Below are 17011 nucleotides of genomic sequence, written 5' to 3' on the forward strand. Positions count from 1 at the left end.
AAATGTACGCAAAAGTATGAAATTATGGAAAATTTCTAATCAGTTGAGTCATCGTTCAAATTTTGAAATATGTAGAAAAGAGTTTTTTAATGGTAAGTAATAATGGATGTTTTTATCGAGCTATAATATACTTAGACAACGACAATCGGTTATATCAGTATTCGTAAATTATCTTTGGATCTGCTGATTCCATCTGCTACGACTCAGAACTTACCTACAGCTGCGAGTCTTTCGTAATATTTTATCAATCACGTATGTACATATAGATTGTACGTAAAGACGACATACAAAAAATATCTGAGAAACATATAAATTTGCTTGAACAAATTAAACAAGCAGAAATGTTTAAAGCGTTTAATATATATAATACATGTCAAAATAAAATTTGACCAGGTATGAGCTAACAACTTTAATAATTTATTTAAAAATTTCTACAATAAAGTCTCAACGATCAGACAAATAAATTTTCTGCTGAAAGTACAAAAACTCGGGAAAGATTATTAAAAAATTTATTGTGAATAATATTGTTCGGTAATGCATTGTCTGACATCGCGAGTGTATGACTGTTGATAAATTCTTATCGTAAGAGTATCGAAATCGCACAACGTGATATTATGACACCCGTTTATCTGTCGCGCTATCAAACCACGAAGATAGCAGACGAGTAGATCTAAAAGTATAATAAAAACCACATATCAACTTGTGGTTTCTTATTTTTTCCGTTTCGCGCGAATTCGCGTAAAATATAAAAAGAGAAGGCATCGCTGAAGAATAGCACAAGTCCCAAATCGCCGTCGCTCAAAAATCAAAACTTTGCACCGACATACTCGTATCGAATTTTGCAACATTACATTTTAAAATCGCTATTCCATCTGTCTACCGTAAAGCATAGAAAAATATTTATTCGAAGATTATTAAAGTCCTGCTTTACCCGTGGTTGACCTTCCTTGTCGCGTAACGGGCCGTACAAATCACTCGTCAGTATCGCTTGTCCATTAGAAACGTGCGCTGCACGACCGACGAGCCGTACAGCAGGTGCACGTAAGAGAACTGAAATTATCGCTATATATTTCTCAACGTCAATCGAAACGCGCCGTCAGAGATCATTTACATTAATAAGAAACATTTGTTGAAGCTCTTGCCCGGAAGCCAAGCGGGAGATCGAAGATCTCGAATTAATAATCGTTTTGGTGGCACGCGATCTCGACGAAAATGGCGGATCAAGAAAAGAAGAAGGTGTGCGTGATTGGTGCTGGCGCAGCTGGTCTGTGTGCTGCCAGGCATTTGGCGGCAAACGCAAAATTCGAAGTGACCGTCTATGAGCAAACGAACGAGGTAGGAGGCACATGGGTGTACAAGGAGCAAGTTGGCCTCGATGAAAATGGCTTGCCGATTCACTCCAGCATGTATAAAAATATGAGGTTTGAGCTTGTTGGTTCTTTTTGCTGTAACAATAGTTGTAAGTTAGCGAGTTTTCCTATTATATGTAACATCTAAATTTTGACCTAAAAATTAATCGCAGGAATTTTATCAACGGTTTTGATAAATATGAAATAATATTTCGTCAAACAAAATTATTATACTTAAATTATTATACTTAAATAATTGTATCAGTACTGATGGCTTCCCGATTCGAACATAAAAAGCACTATCGCATTACTTTTATGTTCGAATTGGAGTGGAGGGTTTCAATTAATTTTTAATTATTTAATATTTAATTAATTAATTTTTAATTGAAACCCTCCACCCCGATTCGAACATAAAAAACACTCTCGCATTAATACATCAGACAAAAAAGCATTAAAACAAACCCGAATGAAATTTAACGAAAACTTGAAGAAGAATCTTTTCTGGAACTCGAAAGAGGGAAACGTTGATCGAATCGATTAATCGATTAATTAATGTGGATGTATAAGGACTATCGCAAACCAAGGGAGCTCAGTATCGGAGCTTAGCCGACTTAGCTCTGATGATGCGGACTGCAATGTCTGCGAAACGTCCAAGTTGTCATGGAACGCGGTATCTATCCGGAAGCCATCAGTACTGACATAAGTAATAGCCGTAAAAACCTTAAAGTCAGACTTGTACTTGTACCTAGTAATTATTGGGTTGGCCAAAAAGTAATTGCGTTTTTTTTTATATAAATAAAAGGCGAATTTTTCATGGGAAACAAAAACTTTATTAAACAATATATTGTTCATTTTGTTTGATTATCTTTTGAAAAATGTTTCAGGCAACTTCATGATTCCGCGCTCAAAAAAGTTCTTATCTTTTTCAGCAAAAAACAATTCCAAGAACGATTTGATATCCTCATCAGCAGTAAAGGTTTTACCATTCAAGGCGTTTTGCAAAGAACGAAACAAATGGTAATCTGATGGTGCCAGGTCTGGCGAATATGGTGGATGTGGTAACATCATGGTAACACATCCCATCCAAGCTGCAACAATTTTTCACGAGTGACCAAACTTGTACGTGGTCTAGCGTTATCATGGTGAAACACAACACCTTTGCGATTCACCAATTCTGAACGTTTCTGTTTGATGGCATCATTTAATTTATCCAGTTGACGACAGTATACGTCTGAATTAATGGTTTGATTCCTTGCAAGCAGCTCAAAATACGCAATACCTTTAAAGTCCCACCAGACTGACAGCATAATCTTTCTTTGGTGAATATCTGCTTTTCAAGTGCTTTGAGCAGGTTCATCACGCTTGCTCCACCATCTTTTTCGTTTGACGTTGTTGTAGACGATCCATTTTTCGTCGCCTGTTATCATACGTTTCAAAAATAGATCATTTTCCTCACGTTTCAAAAGAGAATCGCAGATGTCAATACGCTTAGTGAGATGAATTTCTTTGAACTCATGTGGTACCCCCAAATATCGAGCTTACTAATGTATCCAAGTCATTTTAAATGGTTTTCAACACTCGATTTCGATATGTTAAGATTCTCAGCAATCTCTCGTGTCGTTAAACGCCGATTGGAATCGATCAGTGCCTTTATTTTGTCATCATCAATTTCGATTGGCCTTCCTGAGCGTGGTGCATCTTTCACATTAAAATCTCCAGATCGAAATTTAGTAAACGAATTTTGACACTGCCGCAGTTTTAAAGCATCTTCGCCATATACATCAGATAACTTTTTATGAGCTTGCACAGCGTTTTTCCCCTTTCGGAAGTAATAAAACAAAATATGACGAAAATGTTCTTTTTGATTTTCCATTTTGAAATCGACGGTAAAGAAACAATTGTTAACGAAATCGTGTACTTTCTTTTTGTAAAACAAGCTTGAACTGTGAGTTGTTAACCTACATAATGAATTTGCGGTTTAGAATGAAGTTAGTTACATTTCAAGACATGTATGTCCATCTATTGGAAAAAAACGCAATTACTTTTTGGCCAACCCAATAGAACAGGAATGAATAAATGAATTAATTAATTTTTTATGTTGCATTATAAAATAATTTGCTTGCTAAATATATAATAATATATTGTAACAGTTTGTTTTTCGTTTCCTTTTTTTTGTATAGAACAAATTTACCCGTGCAGATTATGAATTTTCCGGATTATATAATGATGCATGCGCAACAGCCGAGTTGCTTGGGTCATCAGGAGATTTTGAACTATCTTAAAGATTACGCCACACATTTCGACATTAATCGATATATTCAAGTAACTATATCAAAATTAAAATTAAAATTACGTAAAAACACATCACTTGTTCTTATCTAATTAATTAATTTCTATTCTTCAGTTCGAGACGAATGTTGAACACGTCAAAGTTGAAACATCAAGCAATGGTCAAGATATATGGTTAGTGGAAGTGAAAAAATTAAAAACCGGTGAAACGGAACTGGGATATTTCGATGCGGTAATGGTCTGCAATGGGTAAGAAGTTACCAGAGAATTGATAATTTGCTCTTTTGATCGAACATTATCAAGTACATGTAACTTTACGCAAATAAATGCATAAACATTCTTCCAATCCTTCGCAGACATTACTTCGAACCTAACATACCGAGCATAGCCGGCATAGAGACTTTCTCAGGTACGGTATTGCACAGTCACTCCTACAGGAAACCGGACGTATTTTCCGGAAAAACTGTGCTGGTGCTGGGTGCCGCTTCATCTGGTACGGACATTGCGTTAGAATTATCCAATTACGCAACTCGCGTGTACGTAAGCTCCAATTACAAAAAGTGAGTGATTAACTGTACTCTTAATTACGAGTTCAAATTAATCGAAGATTTCCCGATTAATCGATTTCTTCGATTAATTTGAAAATTATACATTTATAAAAACAGATATATAAAGTACAATCCAAGATAAATTTTTTCAACTTTTTACTTTACGTTTCAGACGGGCGGGTCCTCTGCCAGAAAACCTGGAACAAGTCATGGGTGTCGTGTGCGTACATGAAAGTACGTTTTATCTGCGGGATGCGACCACCGTCGAGGCCGTCGACGCTTTCATTTGCTGTACCGGTTACAAGTATAGCTTCCCGTTCTTGGACGAGAACTGCGGTATACACGTGGACGACAATTACGTGTCACCGCTCTATAAACATCTCGTTAACATCGAGCATTCGACGATGTGTATTGTCGGCATACCCACGATTGTCCTGCCGTTTCCCATGTTTCACATGCAGGTAATTAATTTATGCTATTCAGAGCGATAATTGATTCCGTGCGGTAACTTGGTAATCGCTGCACGATGCGGCGCGTAACTTTGTTCGTAAATAATGTCTATCCGATTATAACGCCGCCGGGTCCAAGCACGAGATATGCATTATAAACTTTGCAACTTTTCCATATTTCCTATAATATAATTACGATTTCGATAACTGTTTTCGTTTTGTTCGATGTGGACACGCTTATTTTTCCTCCAAGTACGATAGCGCGAATGAGCATAAAAGTATGAGTACTCGCAAAACTACGGTTTGCTTAACTCCATCACGCGATAGTTACGATTGTCTACTTGTAGACTCGTTTCTATCGCATTAATGTTTCCTTTAATTTTTTCAGGTGCAGTACTTTTTGGCTTTGCTGGAAGGACATGCAGTGTTGCCCGTAAAGTCGGAGATGCTGGAAGACTCCGCTTGTAAAACTCTCCGAAAGAAACACGCGCATAAGTTAATGGACAGCCAATGGGAGTATAACGATTCATTAGCGATCGTTGCTGGAGTCGACCGCTTACCGCTATTTTACAAACTTGGTTACACTGAGTGGGCACAACAGCGAGATCGTAATTTATTACGCTACAAGGATTCCAGATTCGTTATTTCCGACAACGGACAAAACGTCGAAGTGACCCTGCCGGAGTTATAACGATCAATTTTGTGATTTTTCACGATGCTAAGCGACTGTCAAGTGCTTAGCACGAATCAAGTTCATATTATCATACCGAGCGTTTGATAGCGCAGTATTTTAATTATAAACTAAAATGTTTTGATTATTGATTGACACAAGCAGACACATATATTATGTATAACTGTTATATTAATTTAATTACAATTATATTTTAATGCATATCGTTTGCAACGATGTGCTTACAAAACTCTCTTTATATTCCAATATTATCCCAAATCCAACCTCGAAGAGCCGTGACGTTCGTGTACACACCGGGCGAATGTTTCTGGGCACAGCCACGGCCAAGCGAAGTTATGCCGAGTACAATATTGTCCTTATTAACTAATGGTGAACCAGAATCACCCTACATGTGCAGTAAATAAAGAAAAGAATTATAAAGTAATTACAAAATTATAAAATAAAGAATATGAGATTGTACATAATAAATATAATTACACAAACAATAAACATAATTGAATCACTTGAATACGCTTATGCCTTACCTGGCACGAGTCGCCTTGTCCATTTTCAAACCCGTAACATTCCATTCGAGGTGTCAATGTGAATGCTCCTTCATAATCTTGAATGCACTCGCTCTTCTTTATTAACGGTAATTGAATGCATTGCAGTTTATCCGACATTTCCTGAATGACGAAGGTGTTGAGCAGTTTCTGTACATTTTTCAAAAAATTGTCTTGGCATCAGTTGATACTATATTAAAGAAGCTAAAATGGAAAGCTTTCTCATGCTGATGTTGTATTATATCTCATCCTAATACTTTGCCATTACTTTATAGTATCCCCAGCCACAGTCCAGACACAACTCGTTAGAAATCGTTTGACCGTCGAGAGGCGGTAATCTGACAGGTTTTGTACAATCATCATAAATGAACGGAGATGATACTTTCATGAGAGCGATATCATAGTCATTAGTACGTGGGTCGTAATATTCGTGGATCAAGAAATCAATTACGCGATGAACGGTACCATGCTCATAGGGAAAAGAGCTTCCGCTGCGTACAGTAATCTCAGAGCCCAAACCTCTACGATACCAAATGCATTTGTCCGTTTAATAAAAGTTTAAAAAAATATATTTTGTTCTAAATTTGTCTCTGTTTCACTTACGCCCGTACGCAATGAGCTGCTGTCAGAGCCCAATTTGTGCTTATTATAGCAGCACCGCACGCGTATTTACCATCCAGCATAAACGACAGCTACAAAATAAGGATTTTATTATAATTTACTTTCTGATTATCATCAAAACATTACCGGCTTCGAACCAATGTAACAGATAAGAAAGTGTATATTTAAATAATTTTCAATTTATTTTGTAATCTCTTAATTATTTTTATATTTAATTTTTTTAGCAAAAAGTTTGCTTACCTGGTAAGGAACTACTTCGATATTAGTATATGTGCCGTTGATAATTCTGTCTGATTCTGCCGAATCCGAAGTTGGAAATCCGCGACATAGATGCGCTATGAAATTTTTATAAATTCAGATAAAGCTTGCGACTCCGATGGTCCCTCAATTAATATTAATACTTACCTGAAAAATAAAGAAAGCCGACAACGAGGATGGAAGAACGAGCGTCCATTTTGACGAGCGATAGAAGCTGCACTGACAGTATTTGTCAAAAAGTCAAGTATTTATACAAAAAGCCAAAGTAATTGGCGAAAATTATCAAAGGACAAATCGTTTACGGCTCATTTGCAAATAGGTATTTCGTTCATATAAGTATCAATTTATCACGAAACATGCGTTATCAGCAGGGGCATAGCGCAAACATATATTTTCAGTCATGCCGTTTCATTCTAGTCGCGAATATGGCGGAAGCGCACGATAAAACGCATATGAGATCGGGCTCATTAATATCTACCAACAAACGCAACAGTCTAATTGTTCCTGACAATCCATAATTGTTAGTTTTACGGAAAAGAGGATTAATAGGTAGCATCGGGTTGCTTTCGAATTTTCAGACTCGAAAGCGGGATGATCTCGCGGGTGAATCCTCGCGAGGCACGCGATGAGTACCGCCTCTGGATGGGTGGCCCGCACCGGCGGCGATGGTTAGTGACACCTACGCTCGAAGGGTGGCAGCGGTGTAGCGGTGGCACCGAGCGCGGCGGCCGAAACTACCCTCCTGTCAGTCTAAAAGTCACCGCGTAAGCTCGCGGTCGGAACGCGAGCGTGTGCGTTAGCCGTGGTGCATTGTCGCCGCCGCTGCCGCCTCCACTGTCACCTCCATCACCGCCGCCGCCGCCGCCGCCGCCGCCGCCGCCGCCGCCGTCGCGGATACCGTCGCTGTACGTGTATGCACATACGTGTATATTACGCGATACGCGATACGCGCGAGTTTGCGCGAGCTTGCGCCCGCGTTACCCGCCGGTGTGATCGCGTAAGTGTTTTGCCCACTTTCCGCTGGCCGACGGGGGAAAAATCACGTTCTCCGAGGAAGATTTGAGTGCGAGAAGATTCGACCCGCCGGCCGACGGAGCGATCACGTCTGTCAACCTCTCTTTCTCTCTCTTTCTCTTTCGGTGAGTCCTGCGGAACGTTCGCCAGAAACGCGGATGACATAAGCGGAGGCCTCCCGCGAGAACCGAGAAAGAAACCCTTCCCCTTCTGTCCGGGGGATCGCGGGCCATCTCGCGTTCACGTATCCTACACGAAACGCCTTTGTCGAGCGCCCGAATCACCTCCTCATCCTTTGCCTCCCTCCTACCGCCTGAATCAGGGTGAAATCACGCGACGGCGATTTTGCCGCCAGTATGCGATATTAATGTCTGATAACGTTCACGTACAGAGTTACGTAGATCGGGTTGCGTTAATTGACGACGGTGTAATTAGCCCCAACAGCATTATCGACGGACTTTAGGGGTTGCTGCGGGCTACGGGTTACGCGTGTTTCATCGCCGAAAAGCCATATCTGAAGGATCGAGGGCTTTCAGGGTAATCCCGGTAATTGAGATACGAGAAAGCCACCGTGTATCATGATACAGTAAAGGACAATCGTTGGAAAGGCAAGCAGGTTTTTGATCTTTTTAATTTTTAATATAGCTTTTTGCCATTGCAACACTGACAGTTATTGTTCTCTCTCATCTCCAAGCATTAGTTGTCAAAGTTGAGGTACAAATACACTTTAGTGAGGAATTAAAGTTAAGTATTGGAAACTTATACGATGCATACGTTTCGCTCAGAGGATCTTTAATTTCACCCCCAATCTGGCCGTGGACGTTATGATCCTGAAACATCCTGTATAACTTGTATAAAAAAGAAAAATTTAATGATACAGAGACCTTGTTTTCTGCAACTGTTATTTTCTCAAAAGTCAGCTAAGATCAGCTCTTCAGTCTCGCAATCTTCGCGGATTACAGTAGTATAGCGCAGGATCTGATCAGCCGGCGAGCGCGCGCGCGAGAACCACCTTCGCTTATTTCAATGAATTCGTTCATGAATAGCATGAATACATCACAGTGAGATTTTATGCATTCATCGACTCTGGTATAGTCTCCGCTATGTGGGCGAGCGTTCATTTCACTCTCTCTTCATCCTTCCGATCGCTCGTCCTTTCATCCCGTGTACGCGCTGTCGGCGTGCGAAGGACTTCTCGACGAGAAAGGGGCTGTTTACCATAAATGTCCCAACCCGTCTAATATCCCGTTGACAGACCGATCGCGGTCACGCGAGGACGCTCGGAGGGTGCGGAAAACGCGGAGTATGTGAGGAGTTCGATCGAGAAACGCTTTTCCGTTCCTGGGGACTCGTAGCGACGCGTTTTCGGCCGCCCCGGAAGTGCGCACCGTCGTTGCGTCCCGGACGAGACGACTTAATCAACCCCCGTGAAGAACATTCGCGGAACGCGAGTCATTCAGCTGAAATACCGGTATAAAGCTTCAAAACATTAATCTCAAAATGGCACGACGGCAAAGATCGTGTTTTTTTTCGATATCCGAAGGAGAAGCCTAATAAAGTCTTGAGATAACAAGTGACATACAACGTCTGATGGAAGCTTTATTACTTGTAAAAATGTTGTCTCAAACTTTGTGAGGAGAAAAAGTACGCGCTGGCGCATAATTTAATTTAAATAAGTGATAAATTTGCGCGGAGGCGGACGGTAAATGAACGCGGGTAAAACGAGCAGAGGAAAATGAGCAAAGCGCGAACAGCCCCGAGGCCCGTTTACCTTATTGCAAAGTAAACAGTCCCGCTCGCGGATATCTCGGGGTGGTCTATACGACGGAGGTTGTTGTAATTACCAAAGCGCTCGAGCTCGAGAGCTGAATGCTTCTTCGTCTGTCACGCGACGCCTAATCCGCCTCCCTCGTCAAAGATGCCTCTTGAGCGATCCGGAAGCTGCTTAAAATTTCAAAAACGCGGAGACCAAAGTGAAACGAAAGGACGTGTCGCTTTTGCCCTCCGGGGGAACGATTCTCAAGTGAACGATCGGCGTGTAATCGTCGAAAGTACAGGAAGTGGGTTAGTGGTATAACAACGGCTGGAAGTGGCGGAGGACAGGGGGAGGGAAATAGACTTCGTGTCCGTAACGAGCTCGTAACATCAGGGGGGAAATGTACGCACGCCGTTTGAATTATGAGCAAATATCGATCTCTCTCGGCGCGATGCGTATTTTATCGAGGGCCACGCGTAAAAATAACCGTAACCTCGTGTACTTCGACGTTTCCCGTTATCTGTTCGCGTGCGGACGACGACGGTTTTAATTCGCCGCGCTCGCCGATCGGTTGGCCGCGCATTATTTCATCAAAGAGTCAGACGTCTGCCTGCCAGAGAGAACGTGCGTTAATAATGCGCGCACATATATGTACGTGATCTAGTATGCATGCGGTATTTAAATCAAATTGCAAGGAGTCAATTAATTAGCTTCGTTTACCCCGTTCCCCGTTTGTGACGTAACCATACGGTAAGCGACGTAATTATAGGCAGCGGGTAGCATTTATAGAACGCTTGACCTGATGTTTACCTCGAGCACTTAACGTGAACCTGAAGTTTATAAAGGGACAGAGGTTCGCGTCGGTGGATATATATTTATAGGGTAGCTTCGAAAAGATTCGCTAAAAAAAGAAAAAGAGGAAATGCTGTGCAATTTCTGTGGAAATTTGTCGGGCTTGTCGAGCGTTGTAGTGTTTCTCGCACAATATTTTTCGCAAATGGTCTTATTTTCGCATATGCGGCGCAATTGGTCCGCTACATGAATTCTACGCTCGCAGTTCTGCCCATAGAAGAATACATCGCAAAGGAACGTGAAACAGAAAGTTCTTTTCATTTTTCCGCGAATCGGGATACGTCTCGTTCCTTGGATTATTCTCAGGGAATTACAGGAACGCCGAGTTGGCAACACCAACGCTAAGCGGGGTATGCCGCTCATTTGGAGCACGTGAACTTTTGACCTCGTCCCCCGTGTTGCGTCATTAAGCTGTGCGTATGATTCTAGAAATTAGCGTTCGCACGCTTTTTCTAGTTTCTCGCTGCAACTGAAATATCTCGATAATGTTTCCTATCAATAATTGCTAATAATTACTAATATTAACGCAGATATTGGAGTAACATTAAGAATTTGTCTATCTTTATATAAAACTACATTTTCCACTTATTAAATGTAAGTGGAAAATGTAGTTTAATACGTCCTATTAATCTCTTATTTGTAGTCTAATACGAAATGTGATCAGAAAGTATCAGTTGTGATTGGAGATTGGTTGTGTAAAAAGGAAACTCTATTATTTATTGATAGAAACTTTCAATCGCTTTCAAAGTACTCTTCTTCGGCATCTATACATTTATGCCAGCGATTCTTTCATTGTTCGAAACATTTTTTAAACGTATTTTTCGTAATGCTTTTTAGACGACTCGTCGCATTTTCTTTTATCATGTCCATATTGTCGAATTTTTCCTTTTAGTGACATTTTCGTTTGAGGAAAGCAACCAAAGGTCACAGGGTACCTTGTCAGGGTGGCTGCATCAGAGTGAAACCACAGGTATTCCGTATTTTGCCAGAAATACTTGTACAGAGTGAATGAATGTGTTGAGCGTGCGGGTGCATTGTCATGATGCAACGCCCACGCGCCGGATTTCCACTTTGTTGATCTTTTGCGTCGAACAGCATCATGCACTGTGAGTTTTACGTATTAATTTTCTTACACGAACGATAGAATTTTCGTTTCTGCTCATTGAAGGACGTTCAAATCGCTTTCATCGGACCTTCTTCAATCGCTCAACACGCGTGCACAACTCATGGATTCTTCACCGAAAGCAATATTCGATATATCAAAAGTCTTCGTAGCAGTTTTTCCAAGTTGTACACAAAAGTTTACACATGCACACGCTGTTCTGTCTCTTCCGACATTTTGCGCGCTAAGGGAAATGCAATACAAGTCCGGTGCGCGTGTCGTTCGAGAGGCGCACCAAGGGTACTGATGGTTGAAGGTCGGTCTTTGTGCTATAAAAAGCAGAAATTCCAGGTAAGAGATTTACGCGCAGAGACGAATCCCTACCAAAATTAGCCGAGTTATATAACTAGTCTCAATATTTTTTTATCATATCTCATACTTCTTTGATATAAAAATAATAGTCGATGTTGCAGGAAACAACATTATAAGGAATTAGCAGTCGTATTTTGCATTAATAAATTGCATTATAAATAGCTAGAAGCGGCATTTAGGCGATTCCACATTGCAGAGTACAGGAGGAATCGGTTGAACTTGAGATGAATTACGATGTTTCGTGGTTCACTTGGTTGAATTGATCGACCTCATTCGCCAAGATAGATCGTTAATTTCGCTTCGGCAAACTGCTCTAAAAATAATTTATTGACTCCGTATTAGTGGAACGTGCGCCGACTGTGCGTCGCTTTGTCTCCTTTATACACGATGAGGTCCTTTTCTCCGTTCGTCGAACTTTGTCTGATCGATCATGGGAATATTTTATGCTTGCCAGCTTAATGGACGGGGAAAGATAGACGTGCCATTTCTGTGTTGTAATTAGCCGCGATAAAATATCGGAAAGGGACGTTTCTTAAGGCAAGATTGAAAACTTGAAATGGAGATGTGCAAACTCACGGAATCGGGGAAGATACATTTCGCTCATTTCGCCAATTAATAACGACAACATTCGCGGCAAAGTTGCTATACCATTAGATTTGCCGCCACGTGTTTTGCATTTGTCACGATCGTTGCACTTGCAACTTGGAACAACTTTGGCCAGTATCCAAGTGATCGACATCATCAGTCAGCGTTCCTGTAAACTTATATGTGCGCTAATATTTCTTTCGTGCTTTCAAGAGGCACCCGCTGCAGGACGCCAGCGATGACAGTGGAATTTTAAATGAATCGGAAGGCCTCGTTTAGATTCCTTTAAGTGTTCTGTATGCCGAGCTCGTGCACCAATTTCTACAAACTGCGAACCGAATATTCCCGCATATTGGCAAAACTTTTCACTGCGCTCTCGTCACCAGCCACACTTGGCCGGCCATAATTCGGTTAACGCGCGATGGTTAATAAGCATTAATCCAAACGGAATATTTTATTTTCTCCCCGTGTGTAACTACATTTCTCATGCGCGAGCACGTATTCCACTATAACCGTCGATTATCTTCCTTCTTTTTTTATACACCGGGAAAGTAATAAAGCAACAAAACGACGAGCGCTTGATAGTACTTTTAGGCCATTGTAATTTCGAACTCTTTCGCTTCGTTTAGGTCAACCGAAAGCGACTTTTGGACAATTCGTGGCTGGCTGTTCTCCAATCTGCAACCGACGGCGCGCTCAATGTCGCGCGATGTACTTTGTCGTATGTGTACCGCCAACACGCGAAAACCTACCTAGTGCAATAGGCCAATGGCAAACGTGGCCAGTCTTTGGCTCGCACATCACAACGCTTTGTCCCTGCTATATTTATAAATACCAGACAAATTTTTGCTCCACACAAACGATCCACTCTGCGTTTCAATGGCCCGTAACGGCTCGAGTTCTTTTTTTTTCCCCGCGAAACATGCATGCTCTCCTTTTTTTTGTTGCTGAAAGACCACCTAACAGATTTGTGTGTCGTAACGTGTGTGAAAAGCGTGCAAATTTCCGCTCGTTTCGACAACTCCTTTGAATCTCGCCTAAAGTGATTTTATGTCTCTCGCATCAAATCATCAACGCGCATTATGATTTCATGTGAGCGCCGGCGAATGTTGACTTTGGAAACAACTCTCGAATGAGTTTTTCGTTCAATTAGATACTTAAAAGCGTCTCCATTCTTATTTCTTCAGGAGAGAACGAACTTAGTCAATTAATGGAAATCGAATCAGTAGAGTCGAGAGCGAGAGAACAGAAATTAAATTCTTCCGTGTCCCCATTTCAATCGATGTGTTGATTTGCCTTGGAGATATCGAGGGATCGATCCAACCGTTCTCAATCAATAAAACTGAAAAATCGCCAGATCAGAGCGGAGGCTGGCAGAACGAACGTGCAACGACGCGGAGACGATCGGCCTGATCCGCGAAAGAGATTTCCGTCACGGTGACAATCTCGTTGATGGAACAAACGTGAAGTGACGCATGGAGCAGAAAAAACGAGCGGACTCAATTGACGTAAAGTCGGCTCATTCGTCTGAACGGGCGCGATGTCGACACTTTTGTAGAGCACGATCGATCGCCGTTCGCGCTTCGATAAAAAAGATCTCCGATTTTTTTCCCCAAATCTGCTTCAAAGGCGGCACATTATCGCGCAAATGATCACGATTGACGAGTCCTTTGAGAAATTTCTGTATAATCGAGACTTCTGATGTGTCTTCAGATAAGTTCCGGAATTTCAAGCATAGTTTTATGAGATCGATCGGATGCAAATACATAATTTCCATCGCGTTAATTCCAGGGTACACAGACGTGCTCTATCAGGTATTCCCGTTCGGACGGAGGTAAACGATGAAATTAAATTCTACTGGAACAGTAGCCAGCCACGTCTCAAATCTCGTTCCACGTTATTCTTTCGCGGCATCGTTCCACGTAAGTGCATTTATCTGAATACATTCGGATACTCGCGTGTATCTAATATTGGGAAATGTAATTCCTGTCTGACGATCACTCGGCCGGCATAACGGAAATATTGTCGATCGTGATAAGGGGAATATCCTGCGGGAATTGCCCCCGAGTAACCTAGTTTCGACCGGTTTCCCGTTCTTTATCGGCAGCGGAGATAAAACCGGGGATTCTGTTTCGCGAGCTCTAGATCCGCCAGAGAGACTGAGGCAGTGAGGCGGTCTTTTCTCGCGAGAGCTCGCATGCGCGCATCCGCAAAGCTTCTGGCGTTATAAACATTATAAACGTTCACCACGTCCGTAAAATAAAGGAACAAAAATTATGAAGTGCAAGAGACATACGCTAGCTGAGTATAAATGTCGATTTCGTGTGCCATAACGGTTGTCGTTAAACGTTTATTATTTCATTTTCCTGAAGCGTGCACTCGTTCCGTTTGTGTTCAGTTTGGGAAGGATGCATCAGAGAATTCGCGTTCGCGTCATAGGTGCTCGTGAGAAGTCTGCTTAACAGTCAAGAAGACGATAAATATTTAGTTAGCTAGTAGTCGGAAGCACGGCGGGACTATTTCGAGCTGCCGTCGAGCTGAGTTAATAAAACAGATGTGAAATAGAATACGCGAATGTTGGGAAGCGAATAAATTTCACAGCTTCGAGGCTGTTGCACGGACTTGCGTTCGCGAGTTTGCGGCTAATTCATATAATCGTTTCAAATAGCGTTGTGCGTGACAATTTATGAAAATTATAATCAGACAAAGTGCGGTGCTTTTGGAAAGAGAGGAGGCGCAATGCCAAAATGTATTTGTAAAACACAGACAACAGACAGGAGACGCGGATTATCGGACGATTAATTGTCGGTGATAATGAACGAGGACGGTGTATTTTTGATCGATTGTTCGGTGGAGAACGAGTATCGCGTGTTGTCCCACTGGCGTCGAGTTTGAACGTTCGCCGATATCGATGAAGTTCTCTTCACGTTGACGAAGCAATTAGTTAACCAGCGTGTAATTGTGGCTTCCTCGTGGTCGGTGACGTGAAAATTTTAACGAAGCGTGTCCATTCAATTATCTTCCAAGGGAGAGAGAGAGAGGAGAGAGAGTGAGAGTAAGTGCATCGCTTTCGACCCTCTCTCTCAGCACTGTTCTTTCCCAATAATCGAATATTCGTTCAACGAGAGTAAGAGCACGTCTTAAAACCAACCCTTAAATCAAATTTCAGCACGAATACTTCATAAAGTTACTCAAGAATCCCATTAAGTATTCCACGGGAATAAGATCCTGGAGTCTAGTGCTGCTCGCTGAACGCTTCGCAAAAAAGCAATTTTCTTTTTTTCCACCTCTGACGTAACAGCATGTTCCTCACCTAAATGAATAAGAAAGCGTAAGGGAAGAAGCCGCCAGTCGAGTGTCAGGTTCGCCCGTTCGCGCGTCTCGTATTGTCTTCCAGGAATTACATTTTCCGACGTTTCAAGCATGCAAAGTTTCGCCTGAGATACGCGTATAATGTGTACACGCACGTACGTATACATGTGTTGCACACATGTGATGAACGCGCGCTCGTCTATCCGCGCGGTGTGGAAACTTTTATCGGTACCTGTCAGACTGTCAGGGACGAGTCCCCGCGGAGCAGTTTCCGGTCTATTAGAGGCGGTGTCGCATTTTGCATCCGTCCGTCGAACGCGTTACGATAGAAGCGGCATTTGCGACTACGAAAGCAGAATCAGATTTTACCGCGGCCGATCGTTCCGTCTCTGCGAGCTGATTTGAGAAAAGTAAGATGATACTTGCAGCTTGACAGCGTCAAGCAAGTATCTCCGTGTACGAGCAAGCTATTTCCTTCCATCTCGACTACAATTTTTTTTTACGTTAAAGGTAATCTCTTCAGGTAGATGTGCATGAAAGAGAACGTAAATGATGCCGATCGGTCGATTCTTTATTTCGTAATAGAATGCACTGTATGTCCTCTGTGACGTCATTAGGTAGGTGCCTCTCTCGCGTTCAACGTCAATGCGCTACCACAGAGCGTCGGGTCAACCGAGGTCGAGGTGGTAACCTACCTCTACCAACTACGTCATTCTGAAAACCCTTCAGCTGTCTTTGACGTTGACGTCGACGGCGCCAGAAGAAAAAAAATCTTGCCTTAATGCGTGCTCATTTTTCTGTAACATCGTCCCTAAATATTTAATAAAACTTGAAGAGAAATTGTAGAGGCTGACAAGAAGAAAATCCGACTGTTTTAGCAACGATTTAAATTTTCTTTATCAGTGTAATATATTATATAATTATACAATTCGATTTTGTGTGTGTGTGTATTATTTAATACGTGTCATCGTTTAGTTAGTGATTAATGTCATCGTGATACATCGAGAATTTAATTAATTAGTGACACCGTTGCGTTTCGACGTAATTATGTCAAGTCTTATTGAGATTCGGCGTCCATGTGACCAAGTTATTTTGAGCTTATACCAAGGTGGCAGGGTAAACTTACGAAAATACTGGTGTTGGGGTCAAGGCTAAACTCGGCATGCGACTATGGCATTTATATGCAATTATATTCGTCTCTTGAATTTCGTATATCACCATCTAGAGAGTGATATGCAATATATATCATCAAATATCGATCAACTCATGCT

The 17011-nt window shown here is 41.7% G+C and overlaps 3 protein-coding genes across 14 annotated transcripts in view; 2 read left to right on the top strand and 1 right to left on the bottom strand.

The window, feature by feature from the left end:
* The first annotated feature begins 11 nt into the window (after window positions 1–11).
* Window positions 12–5551, top strand: LOC105281620 (flavin-containing monooxygenase FMO GS-OX4). Its single transcript, XM_011342959.3, has 7 exons — window positions 12–1041; window positions 1136–1421; window positions 3530–3671; window positions 3754–3887; window positions 3995–4198; window positions 4359–4647; window positions 5024–5551. The coding sequence occupies exons 2-7, from the start codon at window positions 1213–1215 to the stop codon at window positions 5324–5326; spliced, it is 1281 nt and encodes a 426-aa protein (XP_011341261.1). The 5' UTR covers window positions 12–1041; window positions 1136–1212; the 3' UTR covers window positions 5327–5551.
* LOC105281621 (trypsin-1) lies at window positions 5478–6996 on the bottom strand. The gene is made up of 6 exons (XM_011342960.1): window positions 6895–6996; window positions 6730–6824; window positions 6472–6560; window positions 6137–6389; window positions 5851–6018; window positions 5478–5711 (listed from the first exon to the last, which is right to left on the bottom strand). Exons 1-6 carry the CDS (start codon window positions 6941–6943, stop codon window positions 5562–5564), a joined length of 804 nt encoding a protein of 267 aa, XP_011341262.1. The 5' UTR covers window positions 6944–6996; the 3' UTR covers window positions 5478–5561.
* A 523-nt stretch (window positions 6997–7519) lies between these two features.
* The window catches only part of LOC105281613 (glutamate-gated chloride channel), a 50686-nt gene continuing 41194 nt past the window's right edge, over window positions 7520–17011 (top strand). Inside the window, exon 1 of one of the 12 annotated variants that reach the window (XM_011342936.3) lies at window positions 7520–7886. The gene's annotated coding sequence lies outside the window, so the exon portion shown is untranslated. The other 11 variants (XM_011342939.3, XM_011342940.3, XM_011342941.3 and 8 more) reach the window with 11 other exon arrangements.

Source organism: Ooceraea biroi, chromosome 9, assembly GCF_003672135.1.
Source record: "Ooceraea biroi isolate clonal line C1 chromosome 9, Obir_v5.4, whole genome shotgun sequence".
NCBI classification, from domain to species: Eukaryota; Metazoa; Arthropoda; class Insecta; order Hymenoptera; family Formicidae; genus Ooceraea; species Ooceraea biroi.